Below are 22,567 nucleotides of genomic sequence, written 5' to 3'. Positions count from 1 at the left end.
GTAGCCTTGCAAAGTCTCCTAAATCACCTTAGGCAAAAGGGAAGAAGACATCTCAAATTGTCTGCATTTGACCTCACCTAACATTTGCCGGTATATTATGATGTCATAATATTATGACTCTGCCTGTGTTTGTACTGTGTGTATGATGATGTCACACTGCAGGCTGCAGTTGCTGGACTGCGTACACGAGTGCTGAAGTGTGTGACTGGGTCAGTGGCCAGTGTCTGTGCAGTGATGAGCTGAACGCCGAGGGAAAACACTGCACAGAATGCAGAGTAAGTGTGTGTCTCGTGCCGTACAATGGAATTATTTTTCACGCTAAAAGTCAAGTTTTTTGTTGTAATAAACATGGAAAAAATGTGGGCACCAGTTTTGAAGGTAGATTTCGACCTTGCATTACGTCATTACGTCTGTCGAGTTTTTGGAGAGAAAATAGCAGCTTGTACGTGTCTAAGTTCCGTATACTTCTGAAATTCTCCGTAAATTCCAAACTTAAGAGTGATCACGAATCATGCCACCTGCTGGCTCATTCTTGTGTGGTGGTGGTCTCATTCTTATGTGGTAGTGACCAGATAATGATTTAGAGTTAGGGATATCTTGAATCATGGGCAGTGCTCGATCTTGGACTTTGTAAGCTAGGTCAGGTGTTGCGTCCCAGGGCTGATGCATTGTTCTATATCTTTGTGACGTGATTTCTTGCAAAGGATGGCTATTACCGGCCAGGCACAGATCTCAGTAAGTCATGTCAGCCGTGTAAATGTGGAGTGGCCACACAGCGTGGTAATGTCTGCCACAAGAAAACTGGCAAGTGCAACTGTGTTCCGGGCTGTTTCGGAAACTGCAGCATTCCTCAGTGCAATTGTAAGTGTCTCGTGTGTACTTGGTCCGCGTCAGCGATATTGTCGCTTATCTTTCAGCTTTGTTTATATGTCGACAATGCTTACTTGGCAGCCCATTTCATCGCAATTTTGGTTAGCAAGTTAGTTTGCTAGTACCTGAAAGGTCTAGCTAGAGTTCGAGTGGATTTCAAGAGCGACAGGTGGGCGATTCTGATTGATACAGCGCCGCATCAAAATAGATTATCTTTTTACGCTGTGCAGGCAAGAGCAGCGCAAGCCACAAGAAAGTAATCGGCTACTCGGAATCAGCTCCATTTTGCTGAACGGCCGAGATCGCTCACCTCAGGGATCGCTCATCAAGCTGAGATCGCAGCTCCCTTACCTCCAGCTCAACGCTCGGAGTATCCAGCGCGTCGTGGAGATTTGCAAGTACTGTACGCGTCGTCGTTGTTCAAAATAAAATCTTGCAAAGAACGGTGTCTGATTTGAACCATACAGGCTGTCGTGCTGCCCACGCGAAGTCCTATAGAGAAGGCGACCGTCACGATCGATTTCTCTTTAGAAAATAGCCAGGCAGCGGAGAGGAAGAGAGATGAGCTTGCAAAAGCAAGAGAGTCGATCCCGAGCAAAAATATTTGTCGCCAGCGACGAGAGCAGCGACGAGGAGGACCGAAAAAAGTAGGAACCCTTCCTTGGACAATAAATTCCTCGCAGCTAGTTGTCATTCTATACCTTACCGTCCATCGTACCAAGTTTTATCACTTCAAGTGCACGTGTTCATGTCCAAAGTCTAAGTTTAAATTGTCGAAAGATAAGCGACAATATTGCTGATGCGGACCAAGTATTTGGTGTGTGTGTGTGTCTCTTGCAAGCTGTTGAATGGTGCAATCCCAGCACAAGCTGCTATGGCTTCTGCTGTAGCATCGCTATCATCGCCTCTGGCGATGGGCATTTAATGGTCCAATGGTCCAATGGTGTGTGTGTGTGTGTGTGTGTGTGTGTGTGTGTGTGTGTGTGTGTGTGTGTGTGTGTGTGTGTGTGTGTGTGTGTGTACCAAAAAGTAGGGATTCACTGGCCAGAAAAAGCCACTTCATAGCTGTGTGGTGTAGACCAGGCTGAATAGTGGCGGTCAATTCTTCAGCCTTGCAAGCTGTTGAGCGGTGCAATCCCAGCACAAGCTGCTATGGCTTCTGCTGTAGCATCGCTATCATCGCCTCCGGCGTTGGGCGTCCAATGGTCCAATGGTCCAATGGTGTGTGTATGTATGTGGATATGTGTATGGGCCTGTTTGTATGAGGGAGTGAGAGAGATGTGAGTGTTCTTTTACATTAGTTCTACTGTGTGTGTTTGTTGCCAATCCGCCTGATGGCGCTGCACCTACTTGACTTATAGTACTTGCATGGCCCTCTGTTGACACACTGTTGTACATTGCACACCTTCTTTCTGCCACTCTCTCTCTCTCTCTCTCTCTCTCTCCACATACAGTGTACTGTGATGGCGAAGACCTGGACACGTTGCAGGGAGTATTCGAATGGCCCAAGACGGGAGTGACGGCGGTCGCCACACACGATTGTCCGCTCGGTATCAGCAGAGTATGCAATGACAGCGGTATGTGCCGAGGTATGGCTGAGCGGAGGTGTATAATCGAAAACGGCATGGCAACGTGGCAGCGAGCGGAGACAGACGATTGTAGCTATGCCGACCTGCTCACCGAGCAAATCAACAACCTGCAAACGGTGAGCAGCATTCTCTATGTTTTACTAAATTTCTTTGAGATGTATAGTGTGAACGGTACCATTCGGCTGTTTCTTTGAGGAGGAGAGTTTGATGTATTTTAGGTGTATAGTGCGTTTCAAAAGACCTCTAGACTTTTTCGAATAATTCAAATTTTGTCTGAGTGTTTTGAGATATTTCTTCGGGATATTGCTCAGGCAGTTTCCCCAATTTGTTTCTCCTATAGATTTCTAAGCGATATATTGGAACCAATATTGGAATTTTTATCCACAAAGTGATCAAAGATTATATGGGGTAGAGAATAGAGATGCTGACCTAAAGGTTTTTTGAAACCAGAGATCTGGACTTTTGAAACGCATTATAGGCTGTATTGCATTGAGGATTCTACATACCATGGAAATCTGAGAGTTTTGTAGTTAATGTAATTATTTTGTGTCCTTCCGCTTCCAAGCAGGTCTTGAACCTGGTACCCTCTATTTCTCAATCATGGTCTTAGACCATCCCACTATGCCTGCCTGAGGAAAATATGGATGCAGTGAATGGGATTTTCGGTCTTTGACCACATGCTGTTGAGCTGATCTACTCACCTCCCACTGCTTTAGGAGCTGCATCTGCACCTTGATCCTTGAAGGGTGGTGGCGTTCCTACGGATGCGGAAAACCCGGCTTCCAGCCGAGTCTCACGCGAACCGTGAATTAAAATAAAAATTAATTTGCGTAGAGCAATGATGGTGAGAGCACAACTGGAAAAAAAAAGGTGATAAATACATGCGACGCTTGGCATGCTGCAACATTCAAGCAAACAGCAATGTGTTTGATCGGGATCAGGCGATGTTTTTGTTATCATCCTCATACCTGCCAACCGTTTCAAACCTGAGATCGGGACAATGACATGCCTAGCTTTGAAAATGTATAGAAGTGTAGCTCACCGCGGCGAGGCATGCGACAAACGCACTTTTTGCTGCCTGACACCATCCTCGACATCGGAACGGTCCCGGCCAAATCGGGATGGTTACCAGTCTTACCAGGTATTCATCCTGCCTAGCGTGTTCTCTAGATCGAAACCTGTATTCAACTCTGATCTTCTGGTGGAGTTGCTTAAATTTGGTCTTGTGCGTGGTTGTGCGATTTGGGTTTCCTAGTTTTTGAGCTCCAGTGTGGGAAGCAAATCTATTTTTTATAATACCTGGTTTTGTGTGTGTGTGTGTGTGTGTGTGTGTGTGTGTGTGTGCGTGCGTGCGTGCATGCATGCGGGCGTGCATGCGTGTATGTGCCATTTCCTCACCTGGTTTGTAGGAGAATATCTCCGCGAATAATGCAGCGGACATCGCCGATAAGCTGAGCTCCGTTGCGAACAGCAAACCGAACATTTCCTCCGCCGATATCTCCATCTCCACCTCTCTGCTGGAACGCGTGGTGTCTACAAGGTCCAGTGACGTGAAAGTAAGAAAAAAACATCTAGTCTGGTATTCCGTATTTACAGGTCTCGGTCAGACGACCGTGGACTGTGCTTGTGATCTTGCATGTGTAGAGCGGGGAGGAGAGGGAGAGGGAGGGGGGGGAGTGGGGGGGGGGGGGGGGGAGTGGGGAGGAATGGAAGTGTGTGTGTGTATGGGGGGGGGGGGGGGTGGGGGTGAGAATAGGTTCTTGGTGTTATGGGGTGTGTTGTTAGTTCACGTTGCATGGCGTTGTGATCAAGAGAACTCCGAGTTCTCCAGGCGAGACCCAACAAGAGAACTCCGAGCTCTCCAGGCGAGACCCAACAAGAGAACTCCGAGCTCTCCAGGCGAGACCCAACAAGATTGTCGTGGTTTGCTGTACACGGACTGACTGGTGCACGTTGTGACCTTTTTCTTCTCTTTCCAGGTTGGTGTTGGATTACTGAGCACTGTGTCAGCATTGGGCAATGCCAGTACAGAAGTGCTGGCTGAGCAGGGTGAAAGCAACACAACTAACAGGTATGTGTTGCAGTGTTGCAAGGGTTGCAAGGGTTGCAAGGGTTGCAAGGGTCCGGGCATAATCTCCTGATACTGTTAAACCTGTCAAGGTGACCACTCGGATAAGACGACCCCTGCCCCAGAAGACCACTGAAACCAGGACCAAGGGATGCCATTTCCAGTCAAATGACCCTGGATAAGGAGACCACCTGGTATCAAAGACCATGTTTTGAAGGTCCCCTTGAGCAGGCGTCTTAGACAGGCTTCACTGCAGTGACATCAATGCGAGCAATTCTGTGTTGAGACTGATTGATTTTCTTTTGTCAGTGTAAACTGGCATCTCACTACACTCTCCAAGCGGTCTCTGGGCTTAATGAAAAAGAGAATGATGTCATCCAAATTTGCAGTATTTTTGCAGTATTTTTAAAAACATTTTGAAGAAGAGGTTGGTGCGACATTGGTGCGACATCAAACATAACAAACATTTTGTCTTTGAAATAGCAATTTGTAAGATATAATGCGCTGTCATTCTATAATCATGCATTTGCATTCACACACAACATCAAGGAACAGTGTTTGGGATCTAGGAACGTTTTCCCATGCCAATCATCGTTTAGAATAGAATTTGATTTTTCATCAACCATCACAACCACAGGTGCGCTCTCTTGGCGACCTGCTGTTTACCCTTATTCAATGTTGGACTCGTACCTCGTCAGTTTTGTGAGTTTTCTGCCTTGTTGCACTTGCTGACTGTATATGATCTACAGTACTGGAAACTGAAATCCGACCCCCCCCCCCCCCCCCAGCGGTGCGCTAGCCGAGTTAGCGACTCGTACGAGACGCTAGGGGGTTGGATTTCAGTTGCCAGCACTGCAGTTACTTTGGTGGACAGTAGAGTAGATCATAACTTGTACCATCTTTTCCTTCCATCCTCTATTTATTAATTTTTGTTTTTGCTTTCTTTCTCTTGTTCAGGTTGCTAGCAGTGGTGGACGACTACGCACTAAACACTCCTCTAAACCCTGGCGAGTCATCCCGTCGCATGGACGTGTCCGGCATCGGTATGATGTTGCAGGATGTGGACCCAGCGGTGGTCGATGACTCCGTGCAGATCGTAGACCCGAACGTGGCCGCAAGCCTGCCGGACGACTTGTTCAACGACGGCGACGTCAACCATAAGATCCGTCTTCAGGCTACTGTATTTGCCGACTCGTCGCTATTCGTTCGTAGGATCCGTAATCCAAACTTGCCTATCTATAATGTGGGTGATGACGCGTCAACGACCGATTCTCCAGTGACAACCGACCAGGCTGTGGACCATCGCGTGTCCAGCAATATCCTTTCTCTAACCGTTGCCGACTATGATCCCAGGAAACCACTGAAACGGCCTATCAACCTGACCTTCACCCAGCCAACTCTACCTGACAACCAGGCGAGAAATCCATCCTGCGTGTTCTGGAACTTTAGTCTGAACGGTAAGTGAAAAGAAGAAGTGAAGTTTCAAATCTCAGAGATCATCGTCAGATAGCGTCTCTCAGTGTGCTAAGAGATACAGCAAAACTGCAACCTGTGTTGTGTTCACGTCTACATCCGCGCTGTGCCATTCCTTGGCCACTTCGGACACTCAGGATAGTAGTATATCGAGCGTGTGTGCGTGAAACGGACTTCGCGGCTTGTAGTTGCTGTGCATGTTTTGAGTGTGGACTCTTGTCGTTTGGGACTGGAGATATAGTGTGTTGAGTATCATAAGCTAGGCTGACTAGCCGTGCATTAACTCCAACCTTGCTTCTGGAACAATGAAATCTAGGTTCACAAGCAATGATTTAGTTGTCTCAGTATATGTTTCAGTCACATTTTTGATGGGTACGTAGTCATAGTCATTGTTGGTTTTGTTTCTGCGCATTGATTTCCTGTGAAGGCATGTGTGTGTGTGTGTGTGTGTGTGTGTGTGTGTGGTTGTGTGTGTGTTTGTGTGTTTGTGTGTGTGTGTGTTTGTGTGTTTGTGTGTGTGTGTGAGTGTGTGTGTGTGTGTGTGTGTGCGTGCGTGCGTGTGTATATGTGTGTGTGTGTGTGTGTGTGTGTGTGTGCACGTGCGTGTGCGTGTGTGTGTGTGTGTACCACGGGGATTCACTGGCCAGAAAAAGCCACTTCATAGCTGTATGGTGTAGACCAGGCTGGAAAGTGGCGGCCAATTCTTCAGCCTTGCAAGTTGTTGAATGGTGCAATCCCAGCACAAGCTGCTATGGCTTCAGCTGTAGCATCGCTATCATCGCCTCTGGCGATGGGCGTCCAATGGTCCAATGGTGTACCACGGTCGGGTGTAAGATTTCTCTCTCTCTCTCTCTCTCTCTCTCTCTCTCTCTCTCTCTCTCTCTCTCTCTCTCTCTCTCTCTCTCTCTCTCTCTCTCTCTCTCTCTCTCTCTCTCTCTCTCTCTCTCTCTCTCTCTCTCTCTCTCTCTCTCTCTCTCTCTCTCTCTCTCTCTCTCTCTCTCTCTCTCTCTCTCTCTCTCTCTCTCTCTCTCTCTCTCTGCCCTCCGTTCTGTCTCTTCCACGGTACAGACTGGTCCTCTGAAGGCTGCACGCTGGTCTCTCAGAGCAGCGGAAACGTGGACTCTGACGATGCTCAGTCTACGCTCACGTGCGAGTGCACGCATTTGACGCATTTTGCCATCCTAATGGTACGGGTAGATAGAGCTGATGAAAAGTCTTTAATCTTTCAATATGATCAGACCCGGCTTTGACCAATGGTTTGTTCTTCTACCCCAAGTACGGTAAAACATGCCCTAACCGGACGCGCTTGGTGCAGCGGAAATTGTCCTAATACGGCAGGATTCCGCTTCATCCTGGGATGCAAGTTCGATCTATAGCATTTTGGTGCATGAACTTGGGGCCGGTCAATACAGGACTCCGCTTGGGCCAGAGTCCAGTAAACGCAGGTTTTACTGTACGTTAAAAGTTGGGACAACTGACGAGCAAAGACACTTATATCGCATTTCAAATACATGTTATTGCCAAGCGGCTCTGATTGGTGTTCACTGATTGGTCAATAAAGTGGGCATTCACCGTCTGATCCTGTACGTCCGGTGGTACATTTACCGGTTATGTCTGTCTGTTGTGTATGTGTTTAAATCGGATGTGTATGTGTCTGTCTGGTGTGTACGTATGTGTTTGTCTGGTGTGTGTGTGTGTGTGTGTGTGTGTATGTGTATAAGCAAGGCCGGTCTAGGCAGCTCCAGCTAGAGAGGTCAATTCACAAATGTGCAGAGCAGTATACACACACACACAACAGAGGTGAAAGGCTGTGTACCGTATTTTTCGGAGTATAGTGCGCACCTTTGTATAACGCGCACCCCCAATCTTCATTGTGGGTGCGCACTTCAATCTTCATTGAAGTACATGCATTTCATATTCGGAGCATAGTGCGCACCTGCGATTTAGGGTCTAAAATAGCACATCTAAAGTGCGCACTATACTCCGGAAAATACGGTAGCTGTTACTTTAAGTTTCACGCATTTCAGCAATCATCAGACAGCAGCATTTACATGTATGCGTGTATGTGTATGTGTGTATGTGTGTGTCTGGTGTGTATATGTATGTATCTGTGTGTGTGTATGTGTGTATGTGTATGTCTGGTGTGTGTATGTATGTATCTGTGTGTGTGTATGTGTATGTGTGTGTCTGGTGTGTGTATACACGTGTGGTTTGTACAGGACTTCTCACCGGACAAGACATCCAAACACACAGTGGTGTTGCAGTGGATAACGTACATTGGTCTAGCGCTGTCCTTGGCCGGTCTCATTGGAACATTCATTGTCTTTGGCTGCTACCCGTAAGTTCTGGTGTGTGTGTGCGCGTGTGTAGAAGAGAGAGAGAGAGAGAGAGAGAGAGAGGCGTGTATCTAGGGTTGTGTATGGAAGGAGAGGGGGGGGGGGGGGAGGAGCGTGGCGTCGGAAGGCAGTCTAGAGTGGTACGGTCAGCCATCTGAAGTACAACTTACTTGGGGGCGGGGCTCTGCTGGATATAATCAAAATTTAGAGCTGGGTACGCAGTGAATCAACAAAATCCACTGATTTGAGTGTTTCCGTTTGTACATGTGCATTCATGTGTGTGTATATGTGTACGTATGCTTGTGTGTCCACGTGCAGTAAGCTGCGACGTCAGCAGCAGATGCAGATTCTCCTGCAGCTGTGCAGTGCCTGGACCGGTGTCATCGTGTCGTTCATCATCGGCGGAGAGTTGGCCGACTATCCCGGTGCATGTGCTACATTTGCAGTCTTCACTCATTACTTCCTGCTTGTGGTGTTCATGTGGACTCTAGCCCAGGCCGTCTTTCTCTACATGGCGCTGGTACTGGTCTACACCGAAGGTGTCAAGGCAAAGTTCCGCAAGGCCATCGTCGTCTGTTGGAGTGAGTGCTGTCATAATGCGGATTTTTTTGTCTCGTGTTTCAATTCAGACGGGGGTTTATCCCATCACCTTTTACACATGATCTTTCGCAGCTACTGTCTTGCAGCCAGCCTGCAGCATTCTGAGTTCTAAACGTTCCTTGCCTGAGATATTTTTTACTAATTTTAGTGTCATACAGATGGTTGAAATATGATAAGTGTTGTCACTACTGCACAGTGGAGTTCTTCCACTGTTCATATGATGCTCGATACGGGACGGGGCAGAACTATCTCACACAAGAGTCGTGTGCTGATGTATGTCAGGCTTATTCGGATAAACCTCTCACGGTTTCGTTTCACGAATTCCTGTTTTGCGTGCAACCACATGTGCGTTGGCTTATGAATGTTTGTGTGTGTGTGTGTGTCCTTCTTTTGTGTGTGTGTGTGTGTGTGTGTGTGTGTGTGTGCACATGTCTGCATTCTTGCATGTGTGTACGTGTGTCCATAATCGGCAAACAGGTGTACCCGTGCTTATTGTATCGATCACACTCGGTGCTACCAAAGCAGAGGCTTACATGCCCAACCCGGACAAGGTTAATGTGTAAGTTGTAGTTCCCTGTGCGTATGTGTGTGTCACTGGGTGTGTGTGTGTGTGTGTCACTCTGTGTGTGTGTGTGTCACTCTGTGTGTGTGTGTGTACGCACATGTGTGTGTGTATGTGTGTGTGTGTGTGTGTGTGTTTTTGTTCCCTCCGGGGACGGTTTGAATTTTCCAAGCTCCCTCTGGTTGTCGAAAGTAGTTAGTTTCACGTGTCTTCTGGGGCGGCTCTGGTCCACCAGGGCCGTCCCAGGACATGTAATTCTCAGCGCAAGAGATTCAGGGCCAGCGCAACTAGAAGACGGGGTGTCGAACGATGGCACCACTTTTTGTTGCGCCTGAATCTCCCACTCGCGGCGGATTGGCAAACCCCCCGAGTGGACAGAGATCATCAGTGTTTCAAAATCTGCCCAGGCACGGAGAGAGAGGAGGAGACACTGCCTGATCTGTGTCGGATCCTGGAATGTTCGTTCTCTCATTGAGAGCGAAGGGAGCATTAAAACGGCAAGTATTCAAAACAAGGTTGTTGTAGACAGGAAACTGGACCTCGTCATCTCCGAACTACATCGACTCAGCTTGGATGTCGCTGGTGTACAAGTGTGTGTGTATGTGTGTGCATGTGTCACCCTGTGTGTGTGTGTGTGTGTGTGTGTGTGTGTGCACGTGCACGCACGTGTGCATGCGTGCACGTTCTCCCTGTGTTTGAGGGGAAAGTTGTCCACAACGGACATTCAACTTGACCAAACCGGATGCGTCCTTGTGAGAAATGAATTTGTGCGAGGGAATACTTTGATGCCGGATTTTTGCGGGGTATTTGTGGAAATGGAGAATTTCGGCCAGCGAGCATAATGTTGGTGCCGAGGGTAGCAATGGTCGGCTTTAGAGCGCATGGAGGAGGAGAGTCGCATGGAGGAGGAGAGTTTGTTGTAGTTTAAAAGCAGCCGAATGGTACCGTTCACAGTGTTATTGATATTCGTTTTAATGCAGTGCTCTCTTGAGTGTAGGCAGGTTGCCTGCAAACTATTCAAGTGCAATGAAGCTGCGTGAAGCGTCCTTCAAAATATTGATATTCGTTTTGATCTGGGTTGTTCTTTTCTGGTCATACCTCCTTGCATGTTTCCAGGTGCGTTCTGAATATCGTCAACGCCAGGGGTGCGTTCATTGGCTCCTATCTTGTGCCGATCTGCCTGATCCTTGCCGCTAACCTGGTCCTCTTTGGCCTCGTCCTGAGGCGCATCATTAAGCCACGGCCCGGTATGAAGAAACGGCAGCTGGAAGATCACAAGCGCGATTTGAAGGTAACATAACTCGTTGTGACGAGCGTGCATAGAACACGGTTTGTAACTCCATGCATGGCATAGGGATGGGGTATCTAGTCGTCCACACCATTACTACAAGTGTGTAAATGGATGGTACAGGCTGAACCGATGCAGCAACAGTACTGGAGAGAGGGATAAAAAGGCCACGCAGAGTTTCTATTATCAGATTCTGTAGTAAAGGTTTGCCATCCATCCACCGATTCACTGACATAGCAGTGTTGACTTTCTCCTTTGCAGTTGTTGTATTGTTACGCTTTTCAACGGCCGTAAGAGTGTTGGAAAGCAAGTGTCTTTGTGCGTAGCCATGACAATCATGGTGGTTCGGTGCGAGTCTGTGCAAAGCAGACACAACCCCAACGTGGTCCTCACTTCGCAGTTCGCCATTGCCGGCCACTTGGCTATGCACCTCTGTTAATGTGTGTTGTGTTGTACGGGCGGAGCACAACGACTTAGATTGGCTGCGGTCTCTCCAGTGTGTATTCTAAGAGATGTTCGTCTCCAGTGCGTGTGTCCTAAGAGACATGCTACTGTGTCAATGTGCTTTTTTCACATCCTGTTTTCGCTGTAGATCTCCATCTCACTGGCCGTGTTGCTCGGTCTGACCTGGCTGACGGGCATTGGTATAGTCGGTGAGGCTCGTGTAGCCTTCTCCTACATCTTCACGTTCCTCAACGCCTTTCTGGGATTCTTCATCTTTGTGCTGCACTTTGCGCTGCGCGGCGAGGTGGTGGACGAGTTCAAACGCAGTGTCAGCAACAAGCGCCAGAGCTTCGCCAGCACGCGGTCCAGCACTCTGCGCAAGACGTTCCTGTCGGATACCAACTCGCGCAGCGGCGGCGGTGGCGGTGGTGATTCATCGTTCACCTCCAGTACGGCATCCACTACCGGCGCCTGGCGACCTATAAAGTCCGTGGTGCCGCAGACACAAGGGATCTCCCCCGGCAACGCTCGCAAGGGCTCGCTTGAGTCCACCGAGTCTGGCGACAGCTCGGCAAGCGACCCGGTGTCTCAGACGCGTACGATCTCGCCGGAAAAGCAGTACCTCAGCGGGGACGACGCCACCAAGCGACCCCTCGCCACCATTAAGTCCGATCCGGAGCTCGACAATGTGTCCTCACCGTCGGTCCAGGCAGGGGAGCCAGCGCCTGCAACTGATGTCGAACGCAAGGTGGTGTTACCTGCGGACGATGATGATGGTACGCAGAGCTGTGCGTCCAGCAGCGAAGCATGAATCCTGTCCCTTACTGATGTCCGTACCACCAAACTGGACATTAGTATGCAACTGAACTGTCAAACTGAACAATTTTCAAGGGAACGCTGTTCAACGTAAGACTTTACATGCTCACTTGCTGTGCGAGCAAGCAGAGTAAACGTTAGTTTATTAGTAAGATAAACCAAACCATCTGCAGACATACTTCAAGTAATAGCGAGTACTTCAGTTAGGTCAGTGCCATATGTTGCATGCAGTGCTGTGCGTAATATTGCTAGCTGCCCTTTAATGACCGTGTTGACTTGGTTAAACTCTTAGGCATGCTTGTTGTTGAAACACCATACCCCATGATGATGAAGCTGGGTCTTCAATGCATTCCGTAGCTCTCTCCCTCTCTCCCTCTGAGCATGTGACATTGCCTTGAAACCAACCGCCGCCTTGAATCTCACTAAGCTGCCGTAAGCGCGTGTCCTGTGTTTCTAAGAATTGGTGTCAGCAGGGCTGAACCCTGCATGCCGTGCGCGCTCCCTTGATCTCTCTCTCTCACTCACTCTCTCTTTCCATCTCTTTGATGCTTTGCTTCTGTTTGTTGGCCTCGTTTCAACCGTCTAGCTAGGCATGACAGACCTGTGTGATTGTGCGCATGAGTCGTACCGTGAGCTCTGGGTCCTTTGAAATCCGATCCATACCATATGTCCATTCTTTGCGCACCGCATATAATTATTTCGTATTCTGCCTGCATCAGTCATGCTGGTTCCGTTCTTGCTCCACTTGTTTTGTCAGCTATTTTTGCATTCCCATGATTGGCTCCGATGTTCAAATGCCTGAGACGCGATGAGTCCAGGCTGGTCAGAACTTTGCGTCATAGCTGCTCGGGGCTCATGCGTTACTAGTGCAGTATTGGTTCGAAGTTGGGAGTAAAACCATCTTATATTTCATAACATTGTCAACGATTGACTACACACGGCACAGAGCACGACGCATCATTCGGTGTAACTTACTTAAAGTTTCATGCCCATACTAGGCAATCCTCAGACATGAACTATGGGCATGAAGATATTAGTTACAAGGAATGATGCGTGGTGCTCTGTGCCGTGTGTAAGAGAGCCCTGTTCGAATGGATATTGAGCACGCTACTGAGCCGGAGGACTCTCATTTGTCAACGTTTGACTAAGTTTTTGTAGTAATGTGAGGATCATAGTGTCCATGGTTCCCACTGATTTAGTTCAAAATCTGCAACCTACATCAAATACATGTACCGGTACTTACACACAAAAGACACAAAGAATGTTTACAGTCCAGAGTCCGTCGCAACTCCACAGTTCTTGTACAATGAATGAGCGACATTGTACATGTATGACATAATTTCTAGTATTCCGTGGGTGTGACGGTACCTGTAACTGGCGGAACAATAACATGGTATTATATAACCCAATACTAGTTCAATACTAGTATTTAGATAAACCTTGTTAGTCTCCTCCACCTTGTTTCATGCTGTCAAACTGTAACAACAGACAGTCATGTACATGTACTGTCGTGGACATGGAAATCCGGTCGCACGTCTAGCAGCCCCAAGGCGCTGGCCATGCAGCCGTAGGTGAGCAGTACACACATATGCATGCAGCGCGCTGGTCGCGTCGGATCAACAACAATAGTATACAATCATGATTGTGCACTGCATGCAACGAGTTGCATGTACGTAACCCACGGTTACGTTCTGTATGTGCAGAGCTGAGGGCGCCGGCCCCGGTCAATGGACTGGATTTCCATGTCAACGACAGTAGCTGCTGCACTGTCACTGCGTCACTGCTTCACCGACTCACCGTGTTACATGATGCCGTGTTTGTGTGAGGGTAAGTGATGGTGCCAGGCCAGGGATTTGTGGGCGACTAGTACATGACCATGTAGGTCAGGGAAGACACTCCCGGTTGGATTTTCGAAATAAAACAACCATTGAACTAACTCATAAAAAGGACACACTTCAGGCTCATTACAAACATCTTGAAAGTTTTTGTCTTCACAAGTATACTTTCAAGCCTTCTCATCAGGTGAAATACAGGCAAGGGAAAAGGAACATTTAGTATGTACATGTACATAATAAATTAATAATAATAATAATAATAATAATAATAATGTACTTTGCATGTCTAGCTAGTCTGACCCTCCAGGAAATCGCGATTCCACGGATGCAACAAATTTCGCGATTTTGGCCCAAACCCGCGATTTTCAGCAAAATCCGCTGTTTCCCGCGTTTTTTGTTGTTTTCTGCACTATATCTCACATTTGTATGCACTTTTCACGCAGTTCTTTCCATGATCCTGTAGGTTATTTGCACAGTACGACTCCCGAGTAGATATACGATGCAACAAATTTCGTGATTTGGCCCAAATCCGCAATTTTCTGCAAATAAATCCGCGAATTCCTGGCAAGTTCTCCATCATTCCGCACTTTTCGTCGCATTTTTTGTTACTTTCTGCCGCAATTTCTTGCGCAAGTTTTCGAGAGTTTTTTCCGCAAATTCCCGCAGGGACAGGCTAATAGTGCTCTAACTACTTCCTGAAACCCGGGAAAGTGGACATACATGATTGTACATTATACTGAGCTTGTATACAAACTCCCATCTCTCCCCACACAACACTCCAGACTTGTATTTTGCATATAACAGGTACTTCGATGACGAGAATATAAACTGGTATATAAACTGGTATATAAACTGGTATATAAACTGGTGTATAAACTGGTATATAAACTCCTTTTTTTTAGGATTACACTAGTGACCTGCAGTCCGCCTTGATGGTTTTTCGACATGCACGACGGTCCCAACTTCAGGATCTCTTTCCCGTCAACGATGAAGAATACAACGTCGTCCTTTGTAACATGGGTAAAGGTATAGTTTAGGGTCCCAAATTATTTTAGTGGGTCAGCATGCTCTACAGAGTCCCAGGCATGCACATTACACATAGGCCTTGGCCACAACTGACATCGAATACGATGTGGATGGACAACCACTGGTGTATGCAAAATCACCTTACGATGCGAACGAAGACGGCGCAAAGGACCATGAAAATTGCCTGAGTTTGAAGCTCGGTGATGCCGTGCGTGTCTTGAACACCTCCATAGGCAAGGGAAGGTGATGGGTAGAAGTCAAAATATTCGTCGTTCTGCCAGGAGGCTTCCTCCGCGCCGCGCAGGTCATCCTCAGTGCCAAGGAATGATGATGGAACGTAGCCAGACTCGCCATCGACTTCTACCCACCACCATCCCTTGCCCATGGAGGTGTTCAAGACACGCACGGCATCACCGAGCTTCAAACTCAGGCGATTGTCATGGTCCTTTGCGCCGTCTTCTTTCGCATCGTAAGGTGATTTTGCATACACCAGTGGTTGTCCATCCACATCGTATTCGATGTCAGTTGTGGCCAAGGCCTATGTGTAATGTGCATGCCTGGGACTCTGTAGAGCATGCTGACCCACTAAAATAATTTGGGACCCTAAACTATACCTTTACCGTAACATGTGCCATGTGCTGCACCTGACGTTCGAGGCTGTCCTTCTTTCGCTGTTTCAGCACTCCGTCTGTCAAGCGCAGCACTCGACATGTGCGGCTGAAGAGCCCCGCGGCCGGCCCGCGTGCCGCTCCTCCTGCGTTTTTGCATGGACATAGAATGCAGATAGCAGGGGCGACGGAACTTCACTACTGATGGTTTTCCAATCGATGTTCTCCTTTCCGCGTCCCTCGCAGAGCGGACGGAACATGCGCAGCCATAATCCGTGGCACTGCCAGTGTTCTTAGAAACTGCTGCTTGAATAATGACATCGTGATTCGTGGTCGTCCTCAGAAGAAACGTTTGGGAGTCGATTCAACAGGCTCGTGCTGATTCATTTTACTCTTACTTTGGAAAGGAGACGAACTCTATGCCTCTAAAGTCTAATGAGCAAACGGTTCTTTTACAGAGCCCGCGGTGAGATCTGCGCGCGGTAACCAGGTAACGGTCACTAGCACTGTGAGGTTCAAACTAACTTACTTGGCGCATAGTATGCGGCATAGCTGTTACTTCCGATGTAACTAGTACTTCAGTACTAAACTGAAGTCACAAAGAGTGTGTGATGGTACTGCACTGCATGTACTGCACAGAGTCAGTGGTGCTGGTAGTCTTGTACTTGATCCGCACTGGGTTGGTGAAAGGAAGACTCGTCGAGCCATGGTTGTGGGTTGGAATTCCAATCTCTACCCTTGCGGGGGAGAGGGGAGTTTGTATATCAGCTCAGTATAAGCATAATATAACCTACTCAGTTGATTATAATGGGAAATATAAACCAATATACAAACCTCGGCTTCGCCTCGGTTTGTATACAGGTTTACATTTCCCATTATAATCAACTGGTTTATAATATTAACTGGTTTGAGGGAAAGAGAGGTTTATAATAGGTTATAATAATTATTATAATGACAGTCATGTTTACATGGTTTATCGAAGCAAAGCCTACGCCCGGCTACGGTGTGAGACGCATTTTGGCACGAGAGCCATGGCAGTGCATGGGGCCAATGAATACAGGCCAGCAGATCTTGCAGGGGGGCTTGACAGGTACGACTAGTCTACGTATTGCTGACAGTGCAGAGGAGGCTGTTTGCAGCGCTGGTCGTGAAACCTGGTTTTTTGACACTTTGTTTTAGGAAACAAAAGCACCAAGCCGTCCAAGGAACTACCCATTCAAATTTTAGAACCACATCATTGCATATGCGGCTGCAACCATTTTTTCGGCCTGTACTGCTGCCGCCTGTATACACAGTGACACTGAACCTTGTGAAACAAAAACCAAACACCTCGGCCTCAACAGATTTTCGGCTAAACACGACCAGGCCGAAAGTACAATGTCATGTACATGTAGCCGAAAAGAAATATAATTATGGCAAATATTGGTTGACTTACTGTATTTGACATGTATTTGACATAGCTTCACAATATCTGAACTCCACAGTGTGCAGGTGTGCGGATTCTGCTCGAAAAGCAGTGAAATTGGCAGATTCTGCTCGAAAAGCAGTGAAATTGGCAGATTCTGCTCGAAAAGCAGTGAAATTGGCAGATTCTGCTCGAAAAGCAGTGAAATTGGCAGATTCTGCTCGAAAAGCAGTGAAATTGCCAGAACCATACAACCCTTATCATCAGTTATGGCGGGCAATTCCTCGAATTCTGCTCCATTTCTCTATCCACATACCAAACATGCATGAAACTTACCAGAAAAAGTACCGAATTCTGCCAATTTTTCTGCCGGCATTATCCGCGTATGCCTACCACAGTGTGCAAGTACAGGACTCATGGTATTAGCCAAAAACCATACGAGCCACAATCAAATTGTTTTGACACAACACCTGGATTTATATTAACAGTTAAAAAAATAAATAAAAGGAAGCGAGAGGAAATATTCCCAGAGTATGCCAGAAAATCCTTCTGAATTGAATTTATTATGAGAATGAAAACCATCGAAAAATCCTTCAGTAGATAAGTGCAAAGGCACAAAAATCCCTGTGGATATGTTCCGGTCTGTGTTCTACCGTTCTAGACGAATTGGAAAATTGGAAAGGTTTAAACGCAAACTCATGCAAAGCTAAATTTTATGGATAATGAAATTAGAAAAGAGAGGGAGAGAGAGAGAGAGACTAAACAAAAGCAGGTTTACGTTGCCGCAAGTTCTTGAGTTTCCCACTGTGTCTGTTAGAATCTTTTGAGCTGAAGAGTGCACAGCGTGAAATCAAGAAGCAAGTAAAACCTTGTTCTGTCCTGTTGGTAAGGACGCTCTTTCAGCTATGGTGGCATTGAGCATTGTGCGGAAAGGAGAATATTCAGCCTACTGTCAAATTATAGAACTATGGTGATGGGTGTTGCTGCTGCAGTATCAGTCACTGGGGATACCATGTGACAAGTTCCACAGTCTGCGGAAGTCTAGTAAAAAAATCAATGCAACAGACTAGGGATACTCAGACGTGCAGCAACCGAAAAAAATCAGCGCCTCTAACTCGACAAAGACAGCGCCGATCCGCAGCGCAGAATTGTAAAAAGAGGGACAGCTGCCAGCCTAACGGTAACATGTAGAACTCATCACGACTTACTAGCGTGGCTGGACTGGTAGAACGCCTTCAGGACTTTCCACGCTTCCGGTGCCATGAAACCATCCGGCGGCTCCTGGCCATCCCGCGCCAGCCGGCGCATCTTGGTGCCGGAAATGAACTCAAAGTCGTCCTTGCGCGCCGGGTCGAAGAACGTCATGCGCTTCTCCTGGACGTTGTAGGCGGCCACCTTGAACGGCACGATCTCCAGCTGCGGTAGACCAGGCGCCATCTTGAGCACCTCACGGCCGTGATCTGCATGGTACAGATCCACGCCGGTCTCCGTGTTGGCCATGCCGGCCGGGTCGCGGCCGACGATGTAGAACTGCGCGCCGCAGGCCACGCGCGCCTTGGCGTGCCACTGCACCTCGGTGGGACCGGCGTACATCATGGGTGAGGGGAAGATGGCGAGGACGGTGGTGTCCACGTCCAGGACGCCCTCGCGGAGTATGGCCTTGTGCTGCTCGATGCGCACGTGCAGCGGCACATCGTCTGCCTTGGTCCAGCCGCCCAGCGGATGCAGCAGCAGCACTGGTTTCTTGTAGCCCCGCGCAATCAGGCGTGTCTTCGTCTCAGCCATCAGCAATGCATGCCCGTTGTGGATGGGATTGCGCAGCTGGAAGGCAAACACCGCGTCGGCACCGCGCCGCGAAAACTCGCTCAGCAGCTCGTTGGGAGTGCGGCGAAACGAGTCCAGACCGTCGTCCCAGCGAACGCGCTCCAAGACCTCCAGCTCGCCACCCAGTAGCCAGTCTCCGGCCTTGAACATCATCTTGACGTAGGGGTGACTGCGGCATGCTGTCCCCCACTGGCGGCACATTCTCTCCTCCTGACGGTGAGCGTACACTTCGGGATCGCGCAGGATGGCAATCGGCTTCTCGTCGTGGACGAGGAGCACGGCGTTTTCGCCGGCGATGCGCTCGCGATCCTCACCCGATATCGGCAGCACGATGGGCACCGATTGGTTGACGCTTCCCTGCCGCGTGTTGATGTTATGATGCAGGCACTGCAGGTAGTCTTTCTCTCGCATGAACCCGGACAGAGGTGATGCCCAGCCTTCGCTCAGCACCTGCACCCATTGCAAGTCAAGCGTAGTCAGGTGAACGCGCTTCAGCGTGGCACTCTCCTCTATAGCTGCCGCAAGCTGGTCTTGAGGAATGAACAGCTCGCGCACTGTCTTCACCACAGAATACGGTAGAATACCACGCTTGCGCAGGTGTTCCACCACCTGCGCCACGCATTCCTCTACGCTCTTCTCCGCTGTTTTCAGCACAACGTCCGCCTCCAGAGGGGCCTCATACGCCGAGTCGATGCCAGTGAAGCCCTTGATCAGTCCCTGGCGAGCTTTCTTGTACAATCCCTTCACGTCCCGTTGTTCGCATTCCTCCAGGGGTGTGTCCATGTATACCTCAATGAACGGAAGTCCGCTCTGCTCGTGGATTCTCCTCGCCTGGGCCCGATCCTGCCGGAACGGGCTGATGAAACTGCTCAGGCACACGAGACCGGCGTCGGCGAACAGGCGCGCTACCTCACCGATGCGTCGGATGTTTTCCGTACGATCCTGAGCGGAGAATCCCAGATCTTTGTTGAGTCCATGTCTGACATTATCGCCATCCAGTGTATAACAGTAGATGCCTCTCGAGGCTAGGTAGCTCTCCAGAGCGAAACTCACTGTCGTCTTGCCCGCTCCTGACAAGCCAGTGAACCAAACAGTGCAGCCGCGGAATTCGCTACCCAGCACCTTGCCGCGTTTGTCGCGGCTCACAAAGCTACTCTGAAACTGGACATTTGTGGAGCGCACTACGGTGGCCGGTCGCTCCGGATCCGGGCCCTGAACGTCAATTTTCTCTGACATGGTTCTTGCAAAGGTATTACTGCGAGAGCAGACGACAGTTGCCACGGCTTGACGGCAGTAACTCGGAACAGGTTGACTCCGCGATCCGAGAAAAAATTTGACAGGACTTGTACATGACTGATTGTAGTACTCTCTACTGTAGCTCTGTCGATACTCGCCTCGATCTTGGGGTTTGTCAGGCGGAAGTTAGTTAGTGGAGATCCTATGATGAAGGGTCGATCGCCCTACTGCCGTACTACTACTACTACTGGCAGTGTCAGTACTGCTGCTGCACTGCAGGGGCTATGCGGGACCTGGCATGGCATGCACACCAGGACTAGGGGTCCGGGCCGTGCTGAGCGTCATTACATGCTTGTACTTCTGAACACAACTAACACTTCACAAGTACCACTCACACTACACTTGAGCGGAAGTGCATCGATTTTTCGAGTATGGTTCAGAAGAAAGACAATTATTTTGATATCGGTTCGAATGGCATATCTCTCGCTTCCATACGATAAGCCAAACTTGCCAAATCGCCAATTGTATACTCACGTTGCCATAGCGACCAGCGCAGTGATGACGTACGAAAGGCTTAGTTCCACCACAGAGAAGGTCGATCACTGCAGAATTTGGTCATTTTCAATTGGTTTATTGTATTCACGAAGTGAAAGAAGGGCTGTGTTCAATACTGTTAGTGCAGTGAACTGTTTGTCAGTAGTCCTCTCGGTTGTGTACTGGGACGTGACACCGACAGGAGAAAGCTGGAGTGCGGAGACACCAGCAGACAAGCGAAAATAGTGACGAGCAAAATGCTGAAATCTTGGTTGGGACAAATCAGACGTTCAGCAATTCCCCCAGCCAAGGACCCAGCCGTTTGCTCTTTCCACTTCCTGAAGATGAATGTGATGCTTCCTGGCGACTCTCCTATCTCTCGTAACATCTTCTGAAGCCAGGTGAGACGACGGGTGGTGGAGATTGACGAATGAAATAATGTCGTAGGTTTGAAAGTTTGCTGAAAATGTCTCATGAGAGATGGCGAATTCAAAGCATCTTGTCCTATAGGAAACCATTTCCTAGGCACAGTCAGCCTAGGTAAATGCATGAGAAGGGCGATAAATACATGAGTTCACGGCACTAACAGCATTGAACACAGCACTTCTTTCACATGGTGAATATAATAAGACAATTGAAAATGACCAATTTCTGCAGTGATCGACCTTCTCTCTGGAGGAGCTAAGCCTTTCATATGTCATCACTGCTCTGGTCGCTATGGCAACGTGAGCATACAATTGGCGATTTGGCAAGTTTGGCTTATCGTATGGAAGCGAGAGATATGCCATTCGAACCGATATCAAATTGTCTTTCTTCTGGACCCTACTCGAAAAATCGATGCACTTCCCCTTTCAGTGTTTACAAATGTACTGCAGATCTACTCGAGTAGACCTACGCGTGATTAGAGACCTCGATCGGTAGGCACCGGCGGATTATGCCGGCATAATTATTGGCATAATTTGGTGGTTGAAAATTTGGAGCATAATTTCAATTTGGCATTCTCTCGGAGGTAGGAGCATAACTGCATGATTGTATCACAGTTCTAGTATGTAGGCTATACAATTGTGTACAATGCACCTGATCAGTGCTGGTGGTCTGCATGGTGAAGGGACCGGAGGTCATTCAGATAGTGTTTCAATGAAAAGCAGGGTAGAAATCATGGCAATACAGTATTGTATGCTCGAACTCGTCTTCTTCAAAGTTTTTTCTCACACTGACACAGTACATGTAGCAGAAGATTCGAGTGAATCAGCCTTCATCAGGTATCCTGGGGCGGACGAGATAGTGGCGGGTAGTCCGCAAAACTCCGTGTACTACAATACATGTACATGTACATTACATTAATTTTGTACATTATGCATGTTACGAAGTCATGACCTCTGGATTTTAGCAGCCGTGATATGACTGCAGGCTATGGATATTGTGATATATAGTTAATGTTCGGTCATGATGGAAGGAGAGGTGGAGCTACGGGAGAGATGAGCTGATTATTCCCAAGGTGAGGGTGACATCGGTTGGACGAGTATGATGTTACGAAGACAGTTGAACATGATAATTTTCAAAGGTAACTCAAACTACTTTGCAATGAAATAATATTTTTACCGAAGTACAAAAGAAATCAGGACGCGAAAAGCACTAAGTGCGAATTAAAAGAGCACCTTTGGGAAAGGGCTAACAGGGAGTACTGAGACATTCGGCGGCCTGACACCTAGCTCACCATCCGAATTCTTCTATTCATTTCAGTAGGCTCTTTTAATTCGCACTTCGTGCTTTTCGCGTCCCTCAAAATATGCTGAAAAAGTGCTCTTTTTTCAGTGAAAACAGGCAAAAAGTGCTCTTTTTTCAGCCCGCATCGTACGGGGAAATGCCTCCGGATGGCTTACGGTGTTGCCCCTGAAACGCGAGGGGTATGATCTGTCGAGTACAGAATTCCGCGATCAACTTGCCATCCGCTATGGTCGGCAGCCGCTTGCCCTGCCAGCGCAATGTGATGGTTGCGGGAAGCCCTTCTCTCTTCAGCATGGCCTTGACTGCCCGAAAGGTGGACTTATCA

General features: G+C 48.3%; 2 protein-coding genes across 2 annotated transcripts in view; one reads left to right on the top strand and one right to left on the bottom strand.

Annotated features, from left to right (window-relative positions):
• The window catches only part of LOC135824831 (cadherin EGF LAG seven-pass G-type receptor 2-like), a gene marked incomplete at its 5' end in the record, with an annotated part of 34,192 nt that extends 21,305 nt beyond the window's left edge, over positions 1-12,887 (top strand). The window contains 12 exon segments of the mRNA XM_065337546.1: positions 163-275; positions 705-861; positions 2,325-2,575; positions 3,869-4,015; positions 4,439-4,530; positions 5,485-5,984; positions 7,069-7,187; positions 8,220-8,338; positions 8,655-8,917; positions 9,414-9,495; positions 10,615-10,789; positions 11,379-12,887. Coding sequence (XP_065193618.1) covers positions 163-275; positions 705-861; positions 2,325-2,575; positions 3,869-4,015; positions 4,439-4,530; positions 5,485-5,984; positions 7,069-7,187; positions 8,220-8,338; positions 8,655-8,917; positions 9,414-9,495; positions 10,615-10,789; positions 11,379-12,041 — 2,681 coding nt within the window. The 3' untranslated portion in view covers positions 12,042-12,887.
• Positions 12,888-17,373: 4,486 nt separating this feature from the next.
• LOC135825386 (bifunctional 3'-phosphoadenosine 5'-phosphosulfate synthase-like) lies at positions 17,374-20,241 on the bottom strand. Its single transcript, XM_065338121.1, has one exon. It carries the CDS (start codon positions 19,978-19,980, stop codon positions 18,118-18,120), a length of 1,863 nt encoding a protein of 620 aa, XP_065194193.1. The 5' UTR covers positions 19,981-20,241; the 3' UTR covers positions 17,374-18,117.
• Between the last annotated feature and the right edge of the window lie 2,326 nt (positions 20,242-22,567).

The sequence above is a fragment of the Sycon ciliatum genome, chromosome 9 (assembly GCF_964019385.1).
Source record: "Sycon ciliatum chromosome 9, ocSycCili1.1, whole genome shotgun sequence".
In the NCBI taxonomy this organism is placed as follows: Eukaryota; Metazoa; Porifera; class Calcarea; order Leucosolenida; family Sycettidae; genus Sycon; species Sycon ciliatum.
The sequence above is the reverse complement of the archived record's forward strand: the minus strand, read 5'-3'. Positions and strand labels throughout refer to the sequence as shown.